At 41.4% G+C, this 27357-nt stretch overlaps 1 protein-coding gene across 1 annotated transcript in view; it reads left to right on the plus strand.

The window, feature by feature from the left end:
• The window catches only part of LOC126092858 (uncharacterized), a 50908-nt gene that overhangs the window by 16833 nt on the left and 6718 nt on the right, over window positions 1–27357 (plus strand). Inside the window, exons 3-4 of the mRNA XM_049908588.1 lie at window positions 10024–10550; window positions 19830–19929. Coding sequence (XP_049764545.1) covers window positions 10024–10550; window positions 19830–19929 — 627 coding nt within the window. The remainder of the gene's footprint in view (window positions 1–10023; window positions 10551–19829; window positions 19930–27357) is intronic.

A 27357-nucleotide genomic window follows, 5' to 3' on the forward strand; every position in this document is an offset into this window, starting at 1 on the left:
GATTAGTATGGAAAAGAATGTAGTATTTCTTTGCTCAAAGCAACTGGGAAGTGGAATGTTAGTGTCAGTAGATGTGTGGGATGTCAGTTGTGGAAGTAAACATTGAGTTCGAACCCTAATTACTGATGGGGTGCGATGGGACAAAGGGTAGATTTCAGAGATGAGTTGACGGAGCGGAAGGAGACTGATATGGTGGGAAAGGACGTGGAGTGTTTGGAGATGAAGTAAAGATGAAATGTGTCGGTAGAGAAGGGGCTTCAGGACAGGTTCCTCAAGGCTTGTGGGGACTTGAGTGTTGGTGTTCAATTATATAGACGATGTAGCAAAGTCAAAGATGTTCTAGGTGTTTGGGAAAGTGTGAGAAATTTATAAGCTGGTAAAAGAGGTAGTCTCATAAGCAGTCTGGGTTCAGAAAAATCACAAAAATCTTCGGTGAAATTAAAAGCAAAGGTGGTACCATTAAGGGTGAAACGGTAATTCCACTGTTATATGCAGAGGAGGAAAAGCAGGTAGGCGGAAACTGAGGGCGACTCGTCTGATGAAGAGACAGAAGAAGAAACTGGAGTCCAGTATTAGAATCAGAATTTAGGTGCGCTTTGGAAGACTTAAGATCGTATAAGGCCACAGGGATAGAAAACATTCCATCAGAATTTATAAAATCATTGGGGAGGGGGCAACAAAACTCCTATTCCTAGAATGTATGAGTCTCGCAATATATCATCTGACTTCCGGAAAAAATTGTATTCACAATCGCGAACTTTGCAAGAGACGACAAGTGCGAGAATTATCGTACAATCAGCTTAACAGCTCATGGACCCAAGCTGCTGACAAAGATAATATACAGGAAAATGGAAAAGAATTGAGGATGTGTTAGATGACGATCAATTTACCTTTGAGAAAGGGAACGGAACTAGAGAGGCAATTATGGGGTTGCAGTTGAACACTAAAGAAAAATCAAGACATCTTCGTAGGTTTTGTCGACGTGGAAAAAGCGTTCGACAATGTCAATTGGCGCAAGATCTACGAAGTTCTGAGAAAAATAGGCATACTCTATTGGGCGAGAAGAGTAATATACAGTTTGCATAAGTACCAACAGGGAACAATAAGAGTGGAAGACGAAGAACCAAGTACTCGGATTAAAAAGTGTGCAAGACAGGTATGTATTCTTTCACCCCTGCTTGTCACACTATACATCGAAGAAATAAAAGAAAGGTTCAAGTGTGGAATTAAAACTCAAGTTGGAAGACCATCAGTGATAAGATTCGCTGATGACATTGCTATCCTCAGTAAAAGTGGAGAAGAATTACAGGATCTGTTGAACAGAATAGCAGTCTAATGAGTACATAATACGGATTGAGAGTAAATCGAAAAGATGAAAGTAATAAGAAGTAGCAAAAATGAGAACAGAGAGAAATTTAACATCAGGATTGGTGATCACGAAGTAGATGCGGCAAAATAACCCATGACGGACAAAGCAGGAAATGAAGAGCAGACTAACACTAGCGAAAAGGGCATCCCTGGCCAAGAGATATCTGCTAGTAGCGAGCATTGATCGTAATCTGAAGAAGAAATTTCTAAGAATGTACGTTTGGAGCACAGCATTGTGTGATAGATAAACATGGACTGTGGGAAAACCGGAAGGGAAGAGAATCAAAGCCTTTGAGATGTGGTACTACAGAAGAATGTTGAAAGTTAAGTGGACTAATAAGATAAGGAATGAGGTGGTTCTCTGGAGAATCGACGAATTAAAGAATACATGGAAAACACTGACAAGAAAAAAGGACAGAATGGTAGGACATCTTTTAAGAAATTAGGGAGAAACTTCTATGGTTCTTGAGGGATATGTAGCAGGTAAAAACTGTAAGGGAAAACAGAGAGTGGATTGCGATGGTTGGAACTTAAATATTGGCAACTATGTACTCACAACCGATACAAAAGAGTTACATGTTTGCACCTGTTACTGTCTTTGAAATTAGTCACCAGCGTTGTGCAGAACCCGTTGCCAGCGATATGGAAGACTTAGTATACCGTTGGCAGAGCCTGTTCTGTTGATGGTGCGAAGGGAGGAATGGAGCGGTCTACTGAAGGTCGAATCTCTGGAACAGTTCTGAAGCGAATGCCACGAAGTGGTTCTTTGATCTTCGAAATCAAATTAAAGTCACAAGGACTTACGTCCGGGGAGTATGGTGGATGGTACACTACTTCCCAATCCCATCGACCAAAGAGAGCAGCTACAGCTTGCGCTGTATGCGCCCGCGCGTTGTTGTGCAAAATGATGGGCGGATTGCGCAGAAAGTGTCGCCGCTTCTTTCGCAATGCTGGTCGCAGGTGATGCTCCAGAAACGAACAGTTATACTGTGCACTGACGCTCTGCCGTGGAAGAACGTAATGCGTTAGGATAATACCATCACAGACATACACGAGAATCACCATAACTTTAGACCGCTCCTTTCGCACCATCAACAGAACAGGCTCTGCTAATGGTGTACTACACCTTCCATATCGCCGGCAACGGGTGCTACACAAAGCTGATGATTGCTTTGAAGGACAGTAACAGCTGTAAACATGTAACTCTTTTGTATCGGTTGTGAATAAATACTGTAGTTGCCACTATTTAAGTTCCAAACCTCGTACATGCAGCTGATAATTGCGGATGTAGGTTGCAAGTGCTCCTCTGAGAAGAAGAGGTTGACACAGATGAGGAATTCGTGGCGGGCGTGATCAAACCAGTCAGGAGATTGATGGCTCAAAAAATAAATAAATAAATAAAATCTGTATTTGGCAAATCTGCAAGCCGCTTTTATATGGCGCATTTCGTTCTGATGAGTCGAGGAGTGCAGCAGGTAATATACCTAACTGTAATTTGGACGATCGGCAAGTACTCTTCATCTTCTCCTTTTTTTTCAGCTAACGTTATCTACAGTACGCACTGAGCCTTTTGTCCGGCCCCGGCAGCTGCGTGGTCAGCGTGACAGAATGTCAATCCTAAGGTCCCGGGTTCGAATCCCGGCTGGGTCGGAGATTTTCTCCGCTCAGGGACTGGGTGTTGTGTTGTGTTAATCATCATCATTTCATCACCATCGACGCGCAGGTTGCCGAAGTGGCGTCAACTCGAAAGACCTGCACCAGGCGAACGGTCTACCCGACAGGAGACCCTAGCCACACGACTGAGCCTTTTCTGGGAGGGAATAAATCAGTGGAAGACGGATGACTGCGGGTCGGTACGGAATGTTCCCGCTTGTTACTGACATTAACTGTTAAACAATACCACACTCCGTATTATTGTAGCAGGCAATGTAAATGCGATGTTGATCGTAGTGTGCTGCTTGCGATGACAGAAAGAAGTTTCCTGTACACTTCTACTTCTCCTGCCGCTGCCCGTTAACTTGAACAGGGCGTCGATCGCGTGCTTATGCTTCCAGCGTTTATTGCAAAACTGTCAGCTTATATTGTGCGTACAGTAGCCGACGGTACTGTATCAGGTAGCAGTTGTTGCCTCTTTACTACTGTTTTCTACTTAACTCTGTGCCCTTTTCTTATGATAAGTGTCAATACGTGTTACAGTTCCGATTTTTTTAAATTCATATCAGTACATAAGATTTTTAATAATCATGTCAGTACATAAGAAGATTTCAGTTTCAATTAATAACAAAAAGGGTAACATAACCATATTAAGTCACAACTTGCTTTCAAGGTCCTTTACTCTAATTAAATTTAGATTAACCACCTCACTGTATTACAATGTGAAGAGTTAAAAAATATCAGACACAGGAAAAATGGATTCTTTTTGCTTATCAATTTGTTTATAGATTTCTTTATCCCTGTTCTGTTTAGTTAATATGTGGTGTTTTTAACTGAAGTTCTTACAATTTATAATTGGTAACGAAGATATGTCTCAGCTTAATAATAAACGATAACACCCACTCCAGATCCCTTAAAGAATAGAACTCATTCGTTTAAAACAGCATGAATCATGTGATTACTTTACAAATGAGTTAATGAGTTGAATATTTAAAGTTAAGCATACAAATGTTCATGACTGGAGACGCAAAACCACAAATACGACCGAGCGGGGTGGCGCAGTGGTTAGACACTGGACTCGCATTCGGGAGGGCGCCGGTTCAATCCCGCGTCCGGCCATCCTGATTTAGGTTTTCCGTGATTTCCCTAAATCACTCTGAAAGGGCACGGCCGACTTCCTTCCCAATCCTTCCCTAATCCGATGAGACCGATCACCACGCTGTCTGGTCTCCTTCCCCAAACCAACCAACCAACCAACCACAAATACGTTGGTTTTGTTAGTTTCCTGGTTTTTCACTCGTAGATTGCTGAAATAGTTTAGAAATAATCTGAAATTATGTTCAAAGTTTTTTGGAAGTCGCTAAGTGCTGCCGTTATCAAACACGGGATTGGTATCGTTCATGGTACTTTGCGCACTGTGAATTACGCTGCATCAAGTCATACAACGGGGCTACAAAACTCATGGGATATCTCCTAATACCCCGTCGGACGGCTCTTTGCTCGGTGTAGTGCAGCAACTCGACCTAACAGACACACCAAAAGTAGTTGGAAGGGCGAAAGAATAGACAGGATTTTGTGCGCTAACTGACCTCTCAATTACGTCTCATAAACGTTCTACGGGACTCATGTCGGGCGATCTGGCCGGCCGAATCAATCGCTTGAATTGTTAAGAACGCAATTCAAAACAATCGAGAACATTTGTGGCGTGGTGGCATGATGCATTGTCATCCATAAATATTCTACCTTTATTTGCGAACATGAGTCCATGAATGGCTGCAGATGGTCTCCAAGTAGCTGAACATAACCATTTCCTGTCGGTCGATTCCATTGGACGACAGGACCCAGTCCATTCCATGTAATGACAGCCAACACCGCTATGGAGCCACTATCAGCTTGCACAGTGCCTCGATGACACTTGAGTCCGTGGCTTCGTGGGGTGTGCGCCACCCTCGAACCGTACCATCAGCTCTTACCAACTAAAATCGGGACTCTTTATGCCAGGTCACTGCTTCGCAGTCGTGTAGGATCCAAGCGGTGTGGTCACGAGCTCGTGGGAGGCGCTGCAGGCGATGTGCTGTTATCAAAGGCTCTCGCGTCGTTCGTCTGCCGGCAAAGCCCATTAACGCCAAATTTCGACACACTGTCGTAACAGAAACGTCCGTCGTACGTCCCACGTACATTCCTGAGGTTATTTCACGCAGTTTTGCTTATCTGTTAGCACTGAAAACTCTACGCAAACGCCACTGCTCCCGCCATTTAAGTGAAGGCTGTCGGCCATTACGTTTTACGTGGTGAAAGGTGATACCTGACATTTGGTTTTCTCGGCACACTCGTGACACTGTGGATGTCGGAACACTGAATTCCCTAACGATTTCCGTAATGGAATGTCCCGTGGATCTAGCTCCACCAACCATTCAGCGTTCAGAGTCTGTTAATCCGCGTCGTGCAGCCATAATAACGTCAGAGACCTTTTCACATGGGCGACCTGAGTACAAATGGCAGTTCCGTTTTTTTTTTTTTTCTTTATTGAATTTCAATTCCCCCCGAAGGGGGCGGGCTGGCAGCAGCTTTGTATGCCGCTCTTCAGCCTACAGATTTTGTGACAAAGATCAGGAGAACAAATAATAATAAAAAACAGGCGATAAAATCGGGGACTTAGAGAGTAACAAGGCGGAAAGAAATCGTGGAACTTAAAATAAACAACAGAGGGATGATGATGCTGAAAAAAATACATATGGAGCAGACAGGGAAAACAATAGACAATTAAAAAACACGGCGACAGTCTGGATTCTGTTCCCAAAAGACATAAAATTCACACCCAGCGACAGCATGGTTTCTGTTCGCAACACGAGAAAGACAAACAACACTGAATAGTCACTGGAACACTGCACGAAAAGTTGGCAAATGTGACACCACAGTCGAGAGCAGGTGGGGGGAAACTGGACAGAAGATGGGAAAACAAAAAAGGGGGAAAGGAGAGTAAAAGCGAAGGGGGGGAACCGGGAAAGAAGCTGATGGAGGATGAGGACCCATAAGAGGGGGGGGGGGCAGACGCGACAGGGAGGGGGGTAGGCAGAGGAGGGGAATACAAAAGGACTGGGGGGGAGAAGGGAGGTAGAGAGAGGTTTAGTGGGGAGGAAACAGGACGGAAGGGGGGGGGGGGAAGAGGGAGCCCAGGGAAAGGACAGAGGAAAGGAGGGGGAGGGAGGATCAGAGTTGATAGGAGGGATAAATGGAGTGAGAGAGGGCATCATCCAGGAGGGGGAGTTGATGGAAGCCACCTTGGGAAAGGAGATGTAGGGTGTAGAGATGGAGGGTAGGGGGGACACAACGGTGAAGACGTGGCACGGGGCGGGGATGGGAGAGGAGAGGAGCAACCAGGGGGTGAGGGGGTTCAAGACGGCGGGAGGTGTAGAGGATGCGGATATGTTTGAGGAATAGGAGCAGATGGGGGAAAGGAATGAGATCATAGAGGATCCGTGTGGGGGACGGGAGCAGTTCCGTGAATGCACGGCCCTTTTATGCCACGCCTATGCGACACTACCGCCATCTGTTTAGGTACATACCGCTATCCCATGATTTTTGTCAGCTCCATGTATTCAGTATTCGAGTTTCATACTTCTCTAATCAGCCTTTAACGTAAGATTATATCTCTTAAAGACTAGATTATGGCAGTATTTTGAATGTTTCAGTTCGTTCAATAACTGCATGACACAGTGAAAATCAAATTTTTATTGTCTCTGCAAATCATGAGCTCGTCAACCTGCGACTGGTCAAAAATGGCTCTAAGCACTATGGGACTTAACATCTGAGGTCATCAGTCCCCTAGACTTAGAACTACTAAATCCTAACTAGCCCAAGGACATCACACACATCCATGCCCCAGGCAGAATTCGATCCTGTGACCGTAGCAGCAGCGCGATTCCGGACTGAACCTGCAACTGGGATCGCGCACCGTGGACCCACTGTAGTCATTTACTATTTCCGTTAATAATTATAGTAATAATGAGTAATCAACCGTAAAAAATATGTATCTTTATCAATAGTACCTGAAATAATACATTCGTATATATTGGCTAAAAATTGAGAACACGAAAGTTTAGAAAACATAATGAATACTAGACAGACAATATTTAATAGTAGCACTTCGTCCTCAATAAGAGAGCCACAGGCAAAAAGGAACACTTAGAATGAATACTGTCACAAAAAAAAAGGAAATATGAATGTGATAGTATTCTTTCTAACTGTTCCTCTCTGCCCGTAACCTCCATATTTAGAAGTAACAGTTATATATTTCTGTTTATTATTCATTCTCTTTTAAACTTTCATTTGGTCTGTTTTCAGCTGATAAATACCTATATATCCTCTTGTTAAATATTGTTTTTTCATCCTTAGAAGTAAACGGCTACAACACTGCACGTGGCGCGATCCCAGTTGCAGGTTTACAGAGGCAACAAAAATTAGTGCCGCTGTGTTGTTGATCGTACATGCACATTCTGTAACGCAAAACTCGCCTTCAATTGTTCAACAATACAAGATGCAATCGGTAGCACTTCTTCAATCACAACAACACATCTACGACGACACTGTGTGGGATGGGAGGGATTATATAACTGTCATACCCAGGCAAATTTGTCTTTTTCGTGGCGGGAAACGGTGTGAGCGACATTGTCCAGTATTGATGACCATTAGTAATTTCTCAAAAGATCGTGTCGAATATGGTTAGTTTTTATTGGCTCCGTAATTCTGTTGAAGGCGTCACGATGAAATATAATGTGATCGAATGTTTCCGTATGACTACAGATGTCTATTTTCTCTGTTCATAGAGTAGAGATAAACTTGGATACAGACCGTTTGCTGCTTTATAACGTAGACAGGTGCGCAAAACGTAAGGACTAAAGTAACTTTCTCATGATGTGTCTCTGCCAAGTAGCATAGCCCAATGAAACTTGGGCAATACCATCTCTTGCCGTATGAGGATGTGTCCGTAGTCACTACTCAGACCGCATCTACTCTCATGCGAGAAGATCACGTGATCGCACTCTTTGCCGGTCCCGTCCTTATGCTTTTTGTTCCATCGCACACGGTACCGCCGATGTCGCCGCTGGTAGTGGGGCAAAGAGAACGCACCCATGCAATCGCCTGCCACTGTCGGATGACATGAGATTGCGTATTTTGCGATACAGTTAAACAAGATTGCAATTGCACCCGGTCTTTCGTGTAGGTCCTTTCTTGCTGTTACACAACGTAGCGCTCATCTGCCGCTGTATCTGACCGTGGTCGACCACCTCCTATCTTTCGTCCTGCAGTGACAGTGTTTCGAAACGTTCCCTATACACGTCAAACAGTGCTGCGAGAAATACCAGACTCGTGGACTACACTCGCCACATTTCGTCTCTTCTCCACTTTCCCAGTGATTCTTTCCCGTGTGAAGTCACCCGGATGTTGTCTCCGGGTCATATTGTAATGAAGAATACCACCAAAGTGCAATGTAAATGCTCGCTGGCTGACACACACTGCCCTACAGTCGTGCTGACCTTGCGCTATCTGGCATCCAGCTTTCTGTGCACAACTTGGTGACCTCTGACAACATGCTCCATTACCCGCAGTCAGCAGTTAATATGTTATATTTCTTCATCTATCTCTTCCTTTGGTTTAGCAGAGCAGTGTACCACACCCTGACTCCAGTGGCTAAAGGCTAGGCGTTCGCGAATGCACGGAGACCCAACTCGCTTTATTTGTTCATTAGACCCAGAAAATATTAGATACAGGCTCTCAGGTACATGCCATTTTCCTTGACATCCAGAAGGCGTTCTATACAATTCTGCACTGTCGCCTGATAAAGTAAAAGCCTACAGAATATCAGACCAGCTCTGTGGCTGGATTGAAGAGTTTTAAGCAGACAGAGCGCAGTATGTTGTTATCAATGGAGAGACGTCTACAGACATTAAAGTAACCTCTGGCGTGCCACAGGGGAGTGTTATGGGACCATTGCTTTTCACAATATATATAAATGACCTAGTAGATAGTGTCGGAAGTTCCATGCGGCTATTCGCGGATGATGCTGTAGTATACAGAGAAGTTGCAGCATTAAAAAATTGCAGCGGAACGTAGGAAGATTTGCAGCGGATAGGCACTTGGTGCAGGGAGTGGCAACTGACCCTTAAAATAGACAAATGTTTTGTATTGCGAATACATAGGAAGAAGGATCCTTTATTGTATGATTATATGATAGCGGAACAAACACTGGTAGCAATTACTTCTGTAAAATATCTGGGAGTATGCGTGCGGAACGATTTGAAGTGGAATGATCATATAAAATTAATTGTTGGTAAGGCGGGTGCCAGGTTGAGATTCATTGGGAGAGTCCTAATGCAGTCCATCAGCAAAGCAGGTGGCGTACAAAACACTCGTTCGACCTATACTTGAGTATTGCTCATCAGTGTGGGATCCGTACAAGATCGGGTTGTCGGGGGAGATAGAGAAGATCCAAAGAAGAGCGGCGCGTTTCGTCACAGGGTTATTTGGTAACCGTGATAGCGTTACGGAGATGTTTAACAAACTCAAGTGGCAGACTCTGCAAGAGAGGCGCTCTGCATCGCGGTGTAGCTTGCTGTACAGGTTTCGAGAAGGTGCGTTTCTGGATGAGGTATTGAATATATTGCTTCCCTCTACTTATACCTCCAGAGGAGATCACGAATGTAAAATTAGAGAGATTCGAGCGGCAGTCGTTCTTCCCGCGAACCATTCGCCACTGGAACAGGAAAGGGAGTTAATGACAGTGGCACGTAAAGTGCCCTCCGCCACACACCGTTGGATGGCTTGCGGAGTATAAATGTAGATGTAGATAAATATAGTGGGTATTTTGGCCGGTTTCTCTGTTGTCCCAGTCAACCCGTCATTTGCTCACTTCAGTTCGGGAGTTGGGCCTTGGTTTTTATCCTTTGATCTAAAGTTAACTGGAACAGCACACTGATTGCTGACCGATACTGTGTGCTGCAGCTGCTGCCACTCACCGCCTTATCGCTGTGGGCCCTGGAGCCGGTGACGGACACCCCGAAGCTGGTGACGGTGGGGAACTCCACGATGGTGGTGCGCCGCGAGCCACTGGTCCTCTGGCTGCCGCTCGACACCCAGCAGTCGCCCGTCTACGAAATCGTCTTCGCTCTGCAGGTCGTCGGCATCGTCGCAGTGTCCGAAGCTAGCATCCTGCTCGACATCTTCCTCGCCTGCCTCGTGATCCTCGTCACGGCGGAGATAGCTGTTCTCAACAAGAACGTCTCCAGCATACACATGGCCAGACTGGATGAGAAGTGCAGTCACCTTCAAGAATCTGGAGACGTGACTGCTGTTGGTCGAGAGAAGGACAAAGGCGTGGTGCTGTTTCCGGGCAGTGAAGAGTGTGTCAAATGGTCACCTGTAGTACCCGCACATCTTCCTAACAACACACTTCTCTACGACCAGGATGCAAATAGACGACTGTATGCCAGTTTAAAGACGAATATTCAGCATCACCAGACCATTATACTGTAAGTCTGTATCTTATTTGTAGTCGATCACGTATTTTCGTTCAGTACTCTGAATATCTCATCTGTTGGTGACGTTAACCGTGTCAGATCACCTAATCACAGTTCTCGCCTAGAAGTCATTAGATCACTTGTTCTACACAATTTCTAATAATGTTTTGTCGTAGCTTCAAACCTTATTTCGATTTAAGCAAGCCGTTACAATCTCCATCTTTCTCTCTCTCTCTCTCTCTCGAAAAAGAGAAAATTTAACAGGACGTAGAGGATGCTCCACTGAACAATTTGAGGTAGGGAACCTGGGAGCGGAGAAGGCAGCTTAAGGAGAGAATAGGAATAAAATCACATTACTGTGTATTTTTTATTCACATTAGTTGGAGTTAACTGCAAATACCATCACTGGCACAATAAACGTACCATTTGCACTGTACCTTACAAAATGTGCTGAAACTGACGGTCACTAACCTCAATGCAAGCATGGCGAATATCACTGGTGTGTTTCGAATCACATTATAGGCAGCTACAATTCTGGCAACTAATCCCATCTTTTTATCCACTGGGATCTAATAAACAAGTGACTTTAGATATCCCCATAGGAAATAATTAAGGGAATTAAGGTCACGTGACCTGGCAGGCCATGGAATAGGACCTCCCATTCCAATCCAGCGACCAGGAAACACAACACTAAGATGGCTGCGGGCATTCACACTGAAATGAGGCGGTGCACCGTCATGTTGTATCCCCATCCTCTCATGAGCAGCCGATGTTACGTTTTCCAGCAACTCAGGTAAGAACTCCTTGCACGAACCTCGAGTACTAATGGCCATTCAGAAGGCCAGGTAGAAGATATGGATGTTCCGTCCTCCTTGCTTCATTGCGGGAAATAAAGAATTTACACATAAATAAACAGCACATTACGTGTAAACTTGTTCGCATGTTAGTTTTAACTGAGCTGGAAAGCAGTGATGCTAGACGAAGCGGTAGAAAAGTTTACTTGAATATCTCCTTAAGCTGGCTTCTCCGAGACAAGGTTTCCTACCTCAAATTGTTCATTGGACCATTCTCTAAGTCCTGATACATTTGTGCACGCTCTTACGGAAGCCCCCTGTACATGTCTAACGAAATAAGAGGAATTGTCTGCTATATGAAACTTAGAAGTCACCTATTAATTGGAGTTTACCTCTTCGTCAATCCAGTCAAATTGAAGTTACCCGTAATTGCCGAAAATGAACGACAGACTCCTACCCCATACTTGTTTCATACAAGCTACAATATTATTATATCAATAATAATCGTTTTGACTATGGAGCATTAACGCCCTACCCTCCTTCCTTCAAAAATGGTTCAAATGGCTCTAAGTACTATGGGACTTAACATCTGAGGTCATCAGTCCCCTAGACTTAGTACTACTTAAACCTAAGGACATCCCACTCACCCATGCCTGAGGCAGGACTCGAATCTGCGACCGCTGCAGCAGCGCGATTCCGGACTGAAGCGCCTAGAACCTCTCGGCCACAGCTGCCGGCCTCCTTCCTTCGCTCCTTCCACAAACCTCTACGTGATAAATCTACTAGAGGTCAGTCGTCTCTGGTGGTTCGTTGCAGAGTAATTGCACTCCATTTCGCTTTCTTGCTGTTTCTCCTCTTCATCGTCAGCGTTTGTTCGGCAATGTATCGGGTTCTTCTCTTTTGACTGTCTGTCTCTATTTGGTGCGGTATTGTGCTTGGTGAGAGCAGATGCCCGCAATCTTCAGGTCTATACGGATGGTATCTAGCCAACATTGCCTCGGTCTCCAGATAGATCGTTTACTGTTCAGCAAAAACCCACGGTTTGCTCCTCTGTAGATGATTCTTAGAGCTTCGAAACCAAGTTCTCAGTTAAGTCTGGCTGTTATTGATAATGTGTGTAATAATTTCGTACATTTGCCTGTGATATGCTGTATATGGTCAATGAATCTGAATTTATCATAAATAATTATTCCAAGATATTTTCATCTGTCATCTTGATGCAATTGTTTATTGTTCAAGAAGATGCTGATTTTTGTTTTCTTCTTTTCCTGTACTTTTTGTAGGGCCCGCTATTTCTACTCATTGAAACAAATTTTATTTTCGCGCCATAAATTTCATATTTCAGTATTACAAACGCTCTTAGCTTTAGAGGTGCTTCTTCCTTTCGACAGTACGACCAAATTTTCAGCGTAGGCGATCGATTGTGTTTGCGTTGTGTAATTGATGTTCAGCAAAGAGTCGCATGTTCCAGTTTCTAAACTCCGACAAGAACCTTGGGAGTATGCTTTGACTAAATTTCTCTCAGTCTTGTTGACAGCCAAAAAATGCCATAATCCAAACAACTTTGAACTAAATTGTATAACTTTTTAGAATACTGAAATTCCAGTAGTGTATTAACAAAGCTAGGCAACACAACGGTATCGAAGGCTCCTTGTACGTTCAGGCTTACCATTAACAGATACTGGCTATGCACCAAAGTGTCTTCAAGAAATTTCTGAAGTGTCTGTAGTGCTTTTCTGCGGAATAATCCTATCTTGGCAGGTGTTTAAAAAGCTCTTTGAGGAAATCAACTGAATGATTTTGTTTGTCAGCAGTTTTTCCACCACTTTTACCACCATATGCAAGAGGATGACAGGCGACATTTAGTAACATCCATACTGTTCTCCTTGCCAGGTTTTATTATTGGTATTATTTTGGCTTACTTCCATTTCTTCAGAAAGGAACCGCATTTCAAGAAAGTGTTTTAAATTTCTCGATGTACTTTAGAAAAACACTGAATGAGTATTTTGCTGCTGACTTCGTTCTCACCAGCACTCTTATTTGGGTTCACGATTTTTATTTATTCAACAATTTCTTGTTCTGTAAATTTTCATTCATCAGTCGTTCGTATAGCTTTCGGTTTTGTTGAAGCATTTGTTTATGGTGCTCGCTAGCTGCTGTTTCTCCGTCTGATAGTGCAAAATAATGAAGCATGTAACTCACTTTGTCTTCTAAATTAGACGTGGAAGTACTATCTGATTTTTTTACAGTTATCTTCAGCATTGTGTTTCTAATTTTTCTAGATAATAAATGATAGCCTAGGTTCCAAAGGTTAAGTCACCTCAGTGGATTTGCATGTTTCCTCTTTCTCATTAATTCGAGTGCCCACCAGCGAATTGATTTGTTCAGCGTGCGTCTCTGAATATCGTTCGAAAGCTTTATTTCAGACTTTTTCTAAAATTGTTTCGTTTTAATATACAATTTTCTCCACTTGCGTTTCTCTTTCAACTAGTTGGCTCATCTTATCGTCTATTTCCTTCATATTCGTCGTGGCACTGACTTGAAAATATTCGCTGGAAAGCTCGTCAACTACATACTCCTCAAATCACTGATGGAAATGGATGTGTTTCAGATAAAGTTTTCATTTTGCTTAGCCACATATTTAAGTACACTGAAGTGAATTATATATGACCCGAACAGCTTTCTCCTTCGTTACGTTCCCATTGATGCACTATAGGCAGCATGTGAGAGGTTCCTATTGTTAGGTCAATGTTACTCTTGCCTCTGCTACTTTAGAAAGTTGTTGTGTCACAGCCTTCGTTCATTATGAATAAGTCTCTGACATTCAAAAAGCTTTCCGTTTCTTTACTTCTGTTCTTGGTTACGGAATGGATCCACATGCTCGATCTTGCGTTGTGCCCTGCGGCAGTTAAAATCGCAGACTCTTTCTGCGTAGATAAAATTTTATCATTTTTTCCTAATTCAGATCGTTGAACACTTACACGTTTTGTGACAAGTGTTATTAAATTTCACATGAAAATATGTTCAAGACTTTTTTTACCTATTTTTTTACCTATTTTTTTACCTATTCTACCTCAATCAGGGCCATTTCACTTGGGATCTGTGCAAGACACAGCAGCATATCTGTTTTCCTTTAAAACTATTTGTTCGGTATTCTTATTATCTAACGTGTTCTATATCCTGGACGATCACCACATTATAGCTCAATTCGAACGTAAAGCACATCTAATCTAACCTTAGAGCCAGATTGTATTTCGTGCATATACCGAAGTGCGCGGCCGCATTCTGACGTTTGAGTACCAGATGAGTTGTTAGCTGTCAAAGACTCAAATTGGAAAAGGCAACTCATGCGCTTGAACTTCTGAAACGCCTTACATGTCCCTTTATGTGCTATGTCGCCTTCATGCAGCAAGCAATCGACATGTTCATCTTGCCATACGAAAATACAGAAGTTGCCACCTACGGTAAGAGAACATATCTGTGCCATATGTTATATCACTTATCGCCCGTAAGTAGTCATTAATGTCGATGTCGCTTATATTCTCGATTAGGACTACTTTTACTGGAGAGATTGTGTTGTCACGGAATCGGAAACTTTACACTTCCACTCAAGATCTCCTATTAAACAATGTGACACTCGGAAATACTTCCAAAAATACTTATTCCTTGCACAATATTTCGGAGAGCTCGTACAGCCGTTGCTATTGTCGTTGCTAACCAGATATAATCCAATTCTGTTTTCTTTCCTCCGGGATGCACAACATAACCGGACTAAATAATAACTCGGTCTCTCCACAGAACACTTAATGGAAACAAAAAAAAAAACAATATTTACGATTCTCTCCATAAAACCAATAACATATGCACCTACATAGCAAACAGCCGAATATGAAACTGCATGTAGGCACAACAAAACAAACAAATGACGATCGGAAAACGCACAGCAATAGATAGCAACACTGTATACAGTAAATACCCACAACCAACACACAGTGAAACGTTTTCGCAAATTCGGATATCCCGGTATACACACAGCACCTAGACACATTTGAAAATAATATCACAAAATCGTAAGAACAATCCGTGATTTAAGATTGCGAAACTAGCGCTCCAAAAGGTAATTTCTTGCCTAACAGCAGAAAGTAATGAAACCACTGCAATATGGCAACATTTCCGGAAACATCATACACAGTGATTTAGTAATGATCTTACAAACATTTAGGAATGATACAGAAGGGTACATTTATCAATTTGAGGTAAGGGACTCAGGTCGAAAAAGACAGAGTCAAAAATTATAAGCGAAGCTCTTTACCTTCCATATTTTGGAACGAGGAAGTATAGACCAAAACAAAACAAAATAACTAATAAACATCCTTTATTAAGTGCATACCTCAAAGATGGTGTGTCTGTTCCAACTGTTATAATAGATAATTTGCATGGTGACGATGACCTAATATGCTTATTTGCTTTTTTACAAATTTTAGAAAGTACCGGTATGATGCTGAAAAATATCCGTTCTTCTTGCTCATTAACCGTTTCTAGTTCTACATAATGATCCCAGGAAGGCCAAAATTTACAAAGCGTTGGTTAGGATAGTGATTGACGATTACTAACCTTTATCAGTAGTCGAGGATAACGGTTTCAACAATTTCGTCAATCTGTTGGATACTCGGTATAACTTTCCAACGACGAAAAGGCTAGGTCAAATGACGGAAGAAACATACGAGCCCAATAGTAAGGCCCAGAAACAAGTGCCCAACACGTGTCGTTAACAACAGACATGTGGACGTCTTCGAGCGCTCAATGGTAATCAGATGTACCTTTACAAAGTCTGCCACCGAAAAATACACGTATTGTGGAGGCTCACACATCCTCCCCATTCACAGTATCCCTTGTGGAAACCATAAATGAATGAAATCCATGTGGTAAAGCGTGAAACAGTAACTGACAACGCTGGAAAAATGAAAGATGCTTCCAGGTTCACCACAGGCGTTCAGCATTTGCTTTCTTTCAATCATACAGAAAAACTCATGGTAAAGCATATTGTATCCGATATTCAAAATGTATAAAAAAATTCAGAGACTAGTGCCGTCGAATTGATAAAGTCTAGTTGTTTAGCAAAGGAGAAGCTAGAGACTGTACAGCAGTAGTTACAGAAAGAACGTCAAAAATTGGTTCTAGAAATGGAAACGCCTTGAACCAACACGTTTGCAATGATGATGATGATGATGATGATGATGATGTCCCATACTCCAAGGAGCGCAGGGGACGGTGTGGGGGACCCGCACCGCTGACTAGGCAAGGTCCTAGCGGAGGTGGTTTGCCATTGCCTTCCTCCGACCGTAATGCGGATGAATGATGATGCTGAAGACATTTGCAATGCTTGACCGCGAATGTGAACAAAGAGAGCGTGTCTCTACTACTTTAGCTTGTTTTCGGAACGCTTCAGAGTCGCTCAGTGCTTCAGAATGGAAGACAGTACCGCGTCTGATTTAGGTCAAGGGCGAAAATATTGTTCCTCAAAATATCTTTTTTTGACTCTGAACACAACACAAGAAGAAATCACTTTTAATTTGTTTATAGTGATGTGAGGGGACCACACAGCAGTTCAGCTCGAATTAAATGAATTTTCGGTTTTCATCATATTTCGATAGATTAAGGTTTCATTTAAGTACTCTGAAGAGAATTTTGCTGAAAAAAATTTTTTTCGATCATTTAAAGAGCATTTTCCTTCCACGTGTGTTTATGTGAGGCGCCCACTTTTCTGTCACCCTCTTTTCTGCATATATTTCAGATATTTATATCCCCTACATCGCACGTTAGGGATAATTTTACTCCCAAGTGTGTTGGCTATCCTTGGAATGCAACGGTCAGTATTCTTTTGCTTCTGCTGTTTGTAAACGACACGCTTTCAAACACGCGGTTAGTTTTGTTCAAGTGTGATTGCGAGTAGATGTTATAGAAAACTTGCAGGTACACTATGGGCAGGCAATTAGGACAAATAAAGAAAACCTGGAGGCAATTAAGAGGTATGTTTGGGCCATATTCTTCCATAAGTCCTCTACTGATGATAAGCCATGTCATGGATTGTGTCCATCAGGAGAAAATACGTGGTGCAAATACAATAGGGATCAAGCAACTAGAGAATCTTATTCTCACCAGCATTCTCTTCCTGACGCTGTTATTAGAGCAACTAAACCTATTTTCAGAGACCTGGCGCATCTTGACCTTCTAAGGAAATGTCTGCATGGGCAGACACAGAACCCAAATGAATGTTTCAACAACATAATTGGGAACCGCCTTCCTAAAACTGTATTTGTAGGCATGCATACAATGAAACCAAGAGTTCAAGATGCTGTTATTACATTCAATTGTCGTAATATTGGAAAGTGTTGCGTACTGAAAAAGCTGGGAATTAATCCTGGTGAAAAATATGACCACTGGGCTGCAACATTGCGCTAAAATGAGGATAGCCGAGGCAGACAGGACTGCATCTAATATGGCCAAGAAAGGAAGACTAATATCTGGGAAGGTGAAAATGATGCTAGAAGACCTGCTAGAGGCCAAAGAAGGGCCATCATATGCAGCAATTCAGTTTGAATTATCTGTAAGTAACAAATTTCAAAAGTTTTTTCTTTAAAGTCAATTTCCCGCAAGTTAAAATTTTCAGTACATATGCCGCATTATATCAGAAACTGTCATAGTAAAATGAATGAAATTTACAGAGACTCTGCATACCATAAAAAGCCACCCTGGTACTACATTCATTAATATTCCCCCTTAGGAAGCCCACAAAAAATATTTTCTGCAGAAAAAAATTAATATTTTTTGTTAGTAAATTTAAAGAAGCATTTCCTAAAAACTGTAAGATGGATAAAGTAGCTTTTAATATAGTTGGCTTTATTAGCATCATGTAACATACAGTAAAAATATTAAGGTCCTGCATCAAATAGTTTTTTCAGAAATAGGTCAAATACTTGTCTAAATTAACATGGGTTAGATAGGCAGGGTGTGGTGCCTTTAAGCAAAAGGTTGCAAATGAGCATTTTGGTCCCTGCTGACGTACAATAATAAACGGTAATTACTTGAAGAGCTTTTAATCATATTGATAACAAGATGGACCGAGTCAGATGAAATAAGGGAAAAAATAATTAGAAATTAAATGTCTAATAAATTAATTAAATAATATTAAAGTAAACTGCAGATACGGTCCCAGGAATAAATTACTGTTGCAAGACGTGTAGTGTAGACAACGTCAACAGACGTCGTTAGATTGTGGGGCTAGCAGAAGCTTAAGTCTGTATCGCGATTGATAATTTTATTTATTGATTTCTGCTGATTACCTGCGCTCTAGAATACACAGTTATTATAATTAAATTCCACAGGACAGTAATTAAATTGTTTCCTACTTTTATAAATAGATTAGTTCGGCACCGATATGACTAGTTGTGATCGTGACAACATATTATAGCCTGTAAGAGAAGTCGTGGAGACAGTACCCACAGGCGTCGCTACAAAGTTCGTCAGAAACCGAGATTTCCCTGTTTGAGACGTCAACTGTTGGAACAGTGTTAGTCACGCTCAAACTCAGTCGTAACTTACAGTGTAAAAAATCGTTTCACACACATACATGGGTCGAAATCAGCGGGATCGTCTACGTCACACAGTTTTAGAAGAAGAGCGTGGATGACATGACATACAATACAATAAACAGGAATTGTGTAAAGTTAAATATGATAGGAATATGTAAAGCGGTAAAGCCACACAATAAGAAAAGAGTGTAAAATATTGAGATAATTTCCACATGTGAGAACGGTACTCATAACTCCAGGCCCAATGTACGTAAATCTTGACAGAAGAAATAATTAATAGTGTAAACAATAACATTTTTGAGATAGTTGGTTACATAGTATATTATAATGATATCTACGACATGACGATCCACCAACTATCCATCTATTTTCTTACAAACATCAGCTGTAAAAGTTATCTAGATAAAATGGTACAGAATATTAATTAAATGTGACAATATTTTCCGTCACGATTTTTATTCCTTTTTTTATATATTGTGCAGTAGTAGATGCAACCCAAGCCAATGCGCCGTCTCTCGTCTTCTTTATCAATAGAAGTCGTGGAAGGACCGTGGACGAGAAAATTAAAAATATAAAGGGCGAGGGGCTTATCCCCTTACCTGAATCAGCACACAGCGCAGATTTGACCAATATGCCAATTGTCTCACTAGCAGTCAGTAAATTATACCAAAATATGAGAATGTAAAGGAGAAATATTTTCTGTCTTTTCTTTTTAATAGTAACGAAAACATCCAGATGCTTGGTGGACGGGGAAAGAGAGAGCAAGCAAAAGATCAGAACTTGTGCATGGTAACTGTATAGTGGTTTCCTTTCAAAAAGACGACTACGTACATGTCAAACATAATTATAACCGACAGAAATGGGACATAGTGGACCAAAATTATCTTTTGTTTCTTTCTTGACAGATGCGTGAACGAGCTGGAGCAAGTTATGAGTATGTCGACGTACATCATTCTGCTTGTGAACGCGCTTACCATTTGTTTACACGCCTTTGGATTTGTTGAGGTTGGTGTTCACTGATAAAAGCATTTAATTGAAAACTAATGACTATGATGTATCCTATCATATGTGAATAAAAATAACCTAACGTAATTATACACATTTTTTGTAAGGAATACTGTACTGAGCTAGTGATAGTATGCAGTGGAAGATCGCAGCTCCTGACCACCTCCTTCAGTAATGAAAGCTCTGAAAAAACATTTGCCTGAAAACTATTGCGTATACTACAACCAGTCACCTGTTAATAACAGTAATCTGACATAATTACACGTCTTTTATTGTAAGAAACACTCTTCTGTGGTAGTGACAGTATGAAGTGGAAGATCACAGCTTATGACCTTTACCAACAGACATTACTCACGTACTGCATCATGATCAATATTTGCTTATATGCACTGACACGCCAGAGCCAACTCGGTCTTTAGTATTACTGTTATCTTTGCGTGGACGTTTAATGATAGTAATAGTAGACGTTGTCGAGTTATGTTCAGAGTACTGTACATGTCGTACTTTAACAAATGACTTGTAAACAGAGGCACTGACAGGCTTACGGGTCTAGTTTGTCAGAAGAGAGAAGAGATACAGGGCAATGGATTTATAGAAGGAACGATGCGAGCATTTTCTTGAAGTACTCAGAGAAACAATGGAGAGTATAAATGTTCTAGGCGCTTCAGTCTGGAACCGTGCGACCGCTACGGTCGCAGGTTCGAATCCTGCCTCGGGCATGTATGTGTGTGATGTCCTTAGGTTAGGTAGGTTTAAGTAGTTCTAAGTTCTAGGGGACTGATGACCTCAGATGTTAAGTCCCATAGTGCTCAGAGCAATTTGAACCATTTTTTTGAAAGTATGATTCATTATGTCCAGCCTCCAACCTCCTGAATACAAGGCCAGTCTGTTTTAAACAGCGCAATCTCGTTCGGTTTATCCCTTGTGTAGAATATTCTTTTATTTATAAGGTCTTTGCAAAGAAGCTATTTCATTCGATGAAACGTTAGTGCTACGCTATTCATTCATCTCTCAACACACACCACACTACATCAGGAACATGATTCATCATATTTGTTTCCATTTTGTGTAAAGCAACTTCTCATTAGCTTGTCTGAAAGACTAAGTCAGTACCCCTTTATTATGCATGAGATGTTGAGCTCAGAATAGACGACAAGATTTTAATAGTATCGGTTGCAGAACTTTGGTGTACGATTTCGCATAAAAATCAGTTAGTAATCTCTTTAATTCCCTTAGGTAATTTCTGTTACCAGTTTACTCTTTATTAAATGGTTCAAATGGCTCTGAGCACTATGGGACTCAACTGCTGTGGTCATAAGTCCCCTAGAACTTAGAACTACTTAAACCTAACTAACCTAAGGACAGCACACAACACGCAGCCATCACGAGGCAGGGAAAATCCCTGACCCCGCCGGGAATCGAACCCGGGAACCCGGGCGTGGGAAGCGAGAACGCTACCGCACGACCACGAGATGCGGGCTTACTCTTTATTAGAAAACTCTATTTTGCATTTTACGTTTATTCTTTCTTTGTAAATGTACGTTATTTTCAGATTTCATATGATGGCCATGAACAAACCTTTTCATGCAGTAAGTTAGTTATAAAAGTTTTTGATGTGCGTAACTGGTTGGTAAGTGCATTCGCAAAGATTAGTTAAAATTCTCAGTGATTTGACCACACCATTATAATCATCCCGTTTACTAATTGTGGTTATTACTTTTAGGTCCCTTTTCTGAAAATTTTAAACTGCTGTATGTTCATATGTTGTGCATTTGTTCGACAGAAAATAATTTGATATCAAATAATTGGGGAAGGACAGCACATGTCTAGTAAGCCAAAATGGTGCTATATACAAAGATTCTTTATTATCGTATCATTTCCTGGTGTTATAAAATTATTTTGGCTCCCTAGTAAATGCCAAGCTACTGTATTTGCAAACATATGGAGTTGTTAGTGCATATATCTGCTTATATTTGTAACTAACAAATATTTTGTGAATATATGTTGTAGTAATTACTTCCGTGACATCGTTAACGCTATCTAATACCTTTTGCTGCTGCGTATCAAAGGTGGAGCGCAGACGAAATTGTAGATACGTAATGTTTCAGCAGTGCAATTTGTTTCTGAGCGATATTCACAAAGAATTATTTAATGTTTTTCTTAAGTTTCACAGCTTTAGTTGACCGCTAATTCAACGATGTCATGTGTTTATATAATTGGCTGATTCATCTCTGGATTTGTGTATGGTACTAGTAAATTCTTTGTGAATATTATCTGATGTTGTCTTTGCTTATAAATGTGCTCGGCGACAAATTCCACTGCTGAGACATTACATGTCTGCTATTTCGTCTATGTTACACCTAGATACGCAATAGTACACGGCATTACATAGTCACAGCGTTAAAGATTTATTACGGAAGTAAGTACTGCGATAGATATACACAAAATTATTGTTAGTTACAAATAGGTACAGGTATATGGACTAACAACTCCATATGTTTGCGGATAACTTGATAATGACCATGGAGCCGAAATAAGGTTATAGCGCCAGAAAATAACATCATAATAGTATTTGAATAGCTGCGTTTTGGGTTACTAGGTATATATTGTCCTTACAAGAAGTCTATAACGATGCAGGCCCAGACCTTTGGAAGGGAAATGCGAATAGTATATTCTGAACTTCGAAGATTGTTATACAGCGACCGAAGGACGCGCACGTCGAAGCAACCGATATGTAATTTCGACGTGGTCTCTTCGTATACACTAGTACCTCAGGTGTATTAACTTCGACTCATAGGAGCGAAGTTGGTGGAGGACATCTCACATGAACTACCAATAGTTTTGGCAAAATTATGGTGTTGTTATTGCTAGTCCTCTCTTTCCCGTAGTAGGAAACCATTTTATGGGAGACTTTGAGGACAAAGCACTTCAGTCGGCGATTTAGAAACCTAAGGGTTTTTGAAGATATGTGGATCACACCTGTGTGGTATGGCCACATGGGAAAACAGCAACTCTTCATTCATTTTTGGAACATCTTATCTCCACATATGGAACATCTGCTTTACCAGGGATCTGGAGAAAGTGGGGACTTCCCGTTTCCGCATTCATAGAAAAGGAAACTCCTTCTTTCACAGTGTGTTGCGTAAGCATACATACACCCCATCCGGTATATAGGAACTACGAACTAATTCCAACAATTCTGGTTTCCGTTAATGGGGTGACGAAGCGGATTGGATTCCAGAGATTGCGAGGTGTTTTTCCGTGGTTGGAGGACTGGAATGGCATGCATTCAGCCTCGTGATGCAAACTGAGGATTTATTTGACGGAGTAGTAGCTGCTCCAAGGCTAAGACACACGACAGGGACTGGGAGAGCGGTGTGCTAACCACATGCCACTCCACACCGCATTCGATGACGCCATTGGCAGAGGATGACACACGGCGGTCTGTTGGACCCTGTTGCCCCGTGTAAGCCCATAATTACAATTTCGGAAACAGATTCACAAACTGAGGAAGTCAAGAACAAGTTGGTCTACCTCTGGCTCTTATGCACGCACTTATTCGCCTTGGCAGTATAGAATTATTGCAGGATGGCCTCCTCAGGAATATCCTGCCAAATTCTATAGGAAAGGCACGTTAGAGATTCAAAATCCCGAGCTGGTTGGGGGTCCCTGGCCATAATGCTGCAAACGCCCTTAATTGGTGCCGGGTGGAGTGGCCGAGTGGTTCTAGGCGCTTCAGTCTGGAACCGCGCGACTGCTACGGTCGCAGGTTCGAATCCTGCCTCGGGCATGGTTGTGTGTGATGTCCTTAGGTTAGTTAGGTTCAAGTAGTTCTGAGTTCTGGGAGACTGATTACCTCAGAAGTTAAGTCCCATAGTGCTCAGAGCCATTTGAACCATTTTTTGTACCTTAATTGGTTGTCATCCGCACCACGCGTACTACACGGCATAGTCTATGCCCAGTTTTGTTGAAACGCAATGAATAACTAGATATTTCTCTAAATACTCTGTAGTAACAGAATGTTGCTGATCTGATATAATGCTTTTGTAGCAGGAAAACGACAGTCCACATCACAGACGTCAACGGTGCAGATTTTAGGAAATAAAATATTTCTAGAGGGCTGTCTCTCCACTGAGTATATTGCAGACATTAACAAAAGCCGAGCAGCCTGGATTTCTTGCCAAAACAGCTTCAAACTTCTACACTACCAGTATCACTCCTAATGTCAGTCAGATTACATTTCTCATTCTCAACAGCTTCAACCGGTTTCTGCAGAGGCAACTCGATAGCTATGCTACGAAGTCGAATTTGTTATTCACATACGAAAGAGTATTTTCTCTTTTAGATTCAGTGAAATCATTTTGGTCTGAAGTTGAAGATTTTTTCGGAAAGGAATTAGAGATTCCACGGCTTTAAAATGTTCATTGTAAAAAGCGACGGCTTCAATCCACCTCATTTGGACAGGCATAGGAGAAAACAATAGATTCGGTAGAAAGTCCCTGCAGAGCCACGCACGATGTAGGGCATTGAGAATCATTTCATTGGTTATGATTTTTTTTTTGTGTACGTGAAGTGAATTAATATGTATACAATACGCGTAGTGTAGCTGCCGCATTTACCATGTAGGCAGCGGCATCTGAACACGTAACAGACACTTTTTCGACTGGATTTCCCTCAGCCACAACACTTTAAGACTGTTATTCAGAAAACGAGTTACTGTTGAATGATTTGTGCGTTCCGAAACGTTGCAGGAAAGCAGTTACGGCTTTTAGGGTTCCTCTCCTTCGTGTTTGGCATGAATAGGACTGCCAACGAAATGACCATATCCGTTGGTCGTTTTGTCGACGTTTAACCATACGTGGTGGTTACTTGTACAGAACCGCACATTTTTCAGACCCTCCTCCTTTTCCTTAACGTCGATTCATCAGGAATCTATTCCCCGCAGCACGCGAGATAGTGAGGTACTTAACAATTTGTACCATAGCTGAGCACGTAGCCCAAAAAGATTCATTTGCGGTGGTTGGGCTCTTTTGTGCCTGCCTCAGAGCCGTTAGGTTGACGTCAGCAATTTTGTTCTTTCTGTGAACATCACTACACATATGTTGCTTAAAGTGGGAAATATTAGAACACTGGGTCTGCTTATTCAGCACTCGACATAGAACAGTCTACATATTATTATCCCAAGACGTTCATTTATATGATACATTTAACACAAACAGTCGTGACCTGTTGAGAAGTATTATTTGACAAACTTTTCTTGCCTTAAGCAGCCCGTAGTTCACAATTGATAGAAGTCGCTAATTGTCAGTAAACTATCGGCCGCTAGTCTTTCGTTTGCTACACTTCCAGTCTCGATAGCATCACAAAATGGACCCTACAATGCTACACACAGTGAGCTTTCCTTTCGACAACTGAAATTCCAGACCTTAGAAAATTATGAGGAAATCCATATCATTGCTAACTCAACTTTATTCCATTATAACGGAATATTTAGAGCTAATTAACTTCCTGTCCTGTCTTCAACATTTATGGTAGGTCGGATTCAGACATATTTCGAAGGGAGAGGCCTACTGAGGATCTAGGGACGTATGAACAAGGTCAGAAAGTAAATAAAATGTGACATTATATAGTAAAAAGGTAAAATAGGTAAAAACGTATCATTATAGCGAAATTTGTAAAAAGAATATGCAACGATAAAATGAAATATATCAACGCTGCCAACATAATTCCTATACATTTATACACACGTGCTTAGTAGCGAAGGAAAAGAGTATTAATTACTTAATTGTCAGTACTCTAGTCATAAGTCACATGCAACGGCATAAAATATTTCAAATAATCTCTCTTAGTAATTTTTTTACATGTAAGTTGTAACAATTGGCATAGGTCGTGGAAACATGAGTATTCAGTTACACATTGGTGGATCTGTTGGTTTGTATGGTGAGATCTTCTACGTTCAGGATTCCTAAATAGTTTACTTTCTGATGTTAATGTCTTCAGTGTTATTAGGCCGTGTCATATTTTCACTAAAATGATAGACGTTGCGACCCCTCGGCTGAGATCTTCCTCAGGATCTTATGGTGTTCTAGCAGTAGTGGACACCATAAGATCCTGAGGAAGATCCCAGCAGAGGGTTCGAAACGTCGATGATTTTAGTAGAAATATGATGCGGCCTAATAACACAGAATATTTTAACTTCAGTGATAACGGCCACGAAAGCCTGCAGAATTACATAGTTTACTTTCTGTCGGTGATATTTGTGATGCTTGGAAAAATACTTCATGTCAGTTATATGGTCTCAAACTGTGATCAGGTTTGGAAGTCTGAAACATTTTGACGGACAGTGTAGATGACAGTGCCCAAGTGATATATCTTGGGACGAAAACTTTCTTAGAAGTTCGAAGTGGTTCAGGTAACTGTCTCGAGTCTTCTCAGTTTTCTCTGACTGTAGTCCACAACAGTTATATGCGACCAAAAGTTATCAATGAAGGATTTTATTAGCTTCACGTAAGGACAACTGGTAATTTCTAACGAAGGATCGTAACTTGATTTGTGTGTGATAACTACAATTCGTTAGTCACATTTTCCATGGATCACCTGAACGATTCTTTTATGGAAATGTTGTAAAACGAGTCAGTTTACAGGTATACATGATTAGTGTTAACATTAATAAAAACAGTTCTTTTTACACCTACTCATTCCAATGTGCTTGGAAACTAGATTCTTTTACTTATCTCTACACTATAGACAGTTTTGTATTATTGTTATTTGAACACTTTTTGCAATAGTTATTTTAAAGCCATTATGTTTGCATATTTAAGTTTAGAATTGGCAAATACTTCATAGAAATAATACGATGTTCGAAGAAACGATTTTTGGCTGTTTCGTAGTATGTACTGTACGTAAAAATTATAGAAATTTTTCAAACTTCTAGCTGCATCAAGAACTTAAATACCGAAGAGTAATCGAATGGTCCTCGGTCATTGTCAGATGACTCTTGTGTAATTGCTGATGCCGTCCGTATACAGGGAATCCCAGGAAGGATGACCAATACTCATGGATATGAGGGGAACGATCAGTAAACATGACCTGTAAAACGTGTACTTTAAGAGCTGTGTGTACTCGTTTATCGTCTGTTCTGTGAAACTGATCTCTTCTACTGAGCAAGTGTTCATAGCTTTTAACGCTTGCGTCTTAGACCCATGTTTACCAGTCAATTTTTTCTTGTTTTGGTCCCCACTACCTCCCCCGAAAATATGGAAAGCAAAGAATTTGCAGTGGAAGAGATCTGGTTCACAGTATCGAAGAAGTGCTCATAGCTCTTGAGGTATGCATTAGGTAGAGCCCATGTTTACTAGACAATTCTTTCTTTCGTTGTTCCATGCTACTACCTATCAAAATATGGAAACAAAGAGCTTGTAGTAGAAG

Source organism: Schistocerca cancellata, chromosome 7 (assembly GCF_023864275.1).
Source record: "Schistocerca cancellata isolate TAMUIC-IGC-003103 chromosome 7, iqSchCanc2.1, whole genome shotgun sequence".
NCBI lineage: Eukaryota > Metazoa > Arthropoda > Insecta > Orthoptera > Acrididae > Schistocerca > Schistocerca cancellata.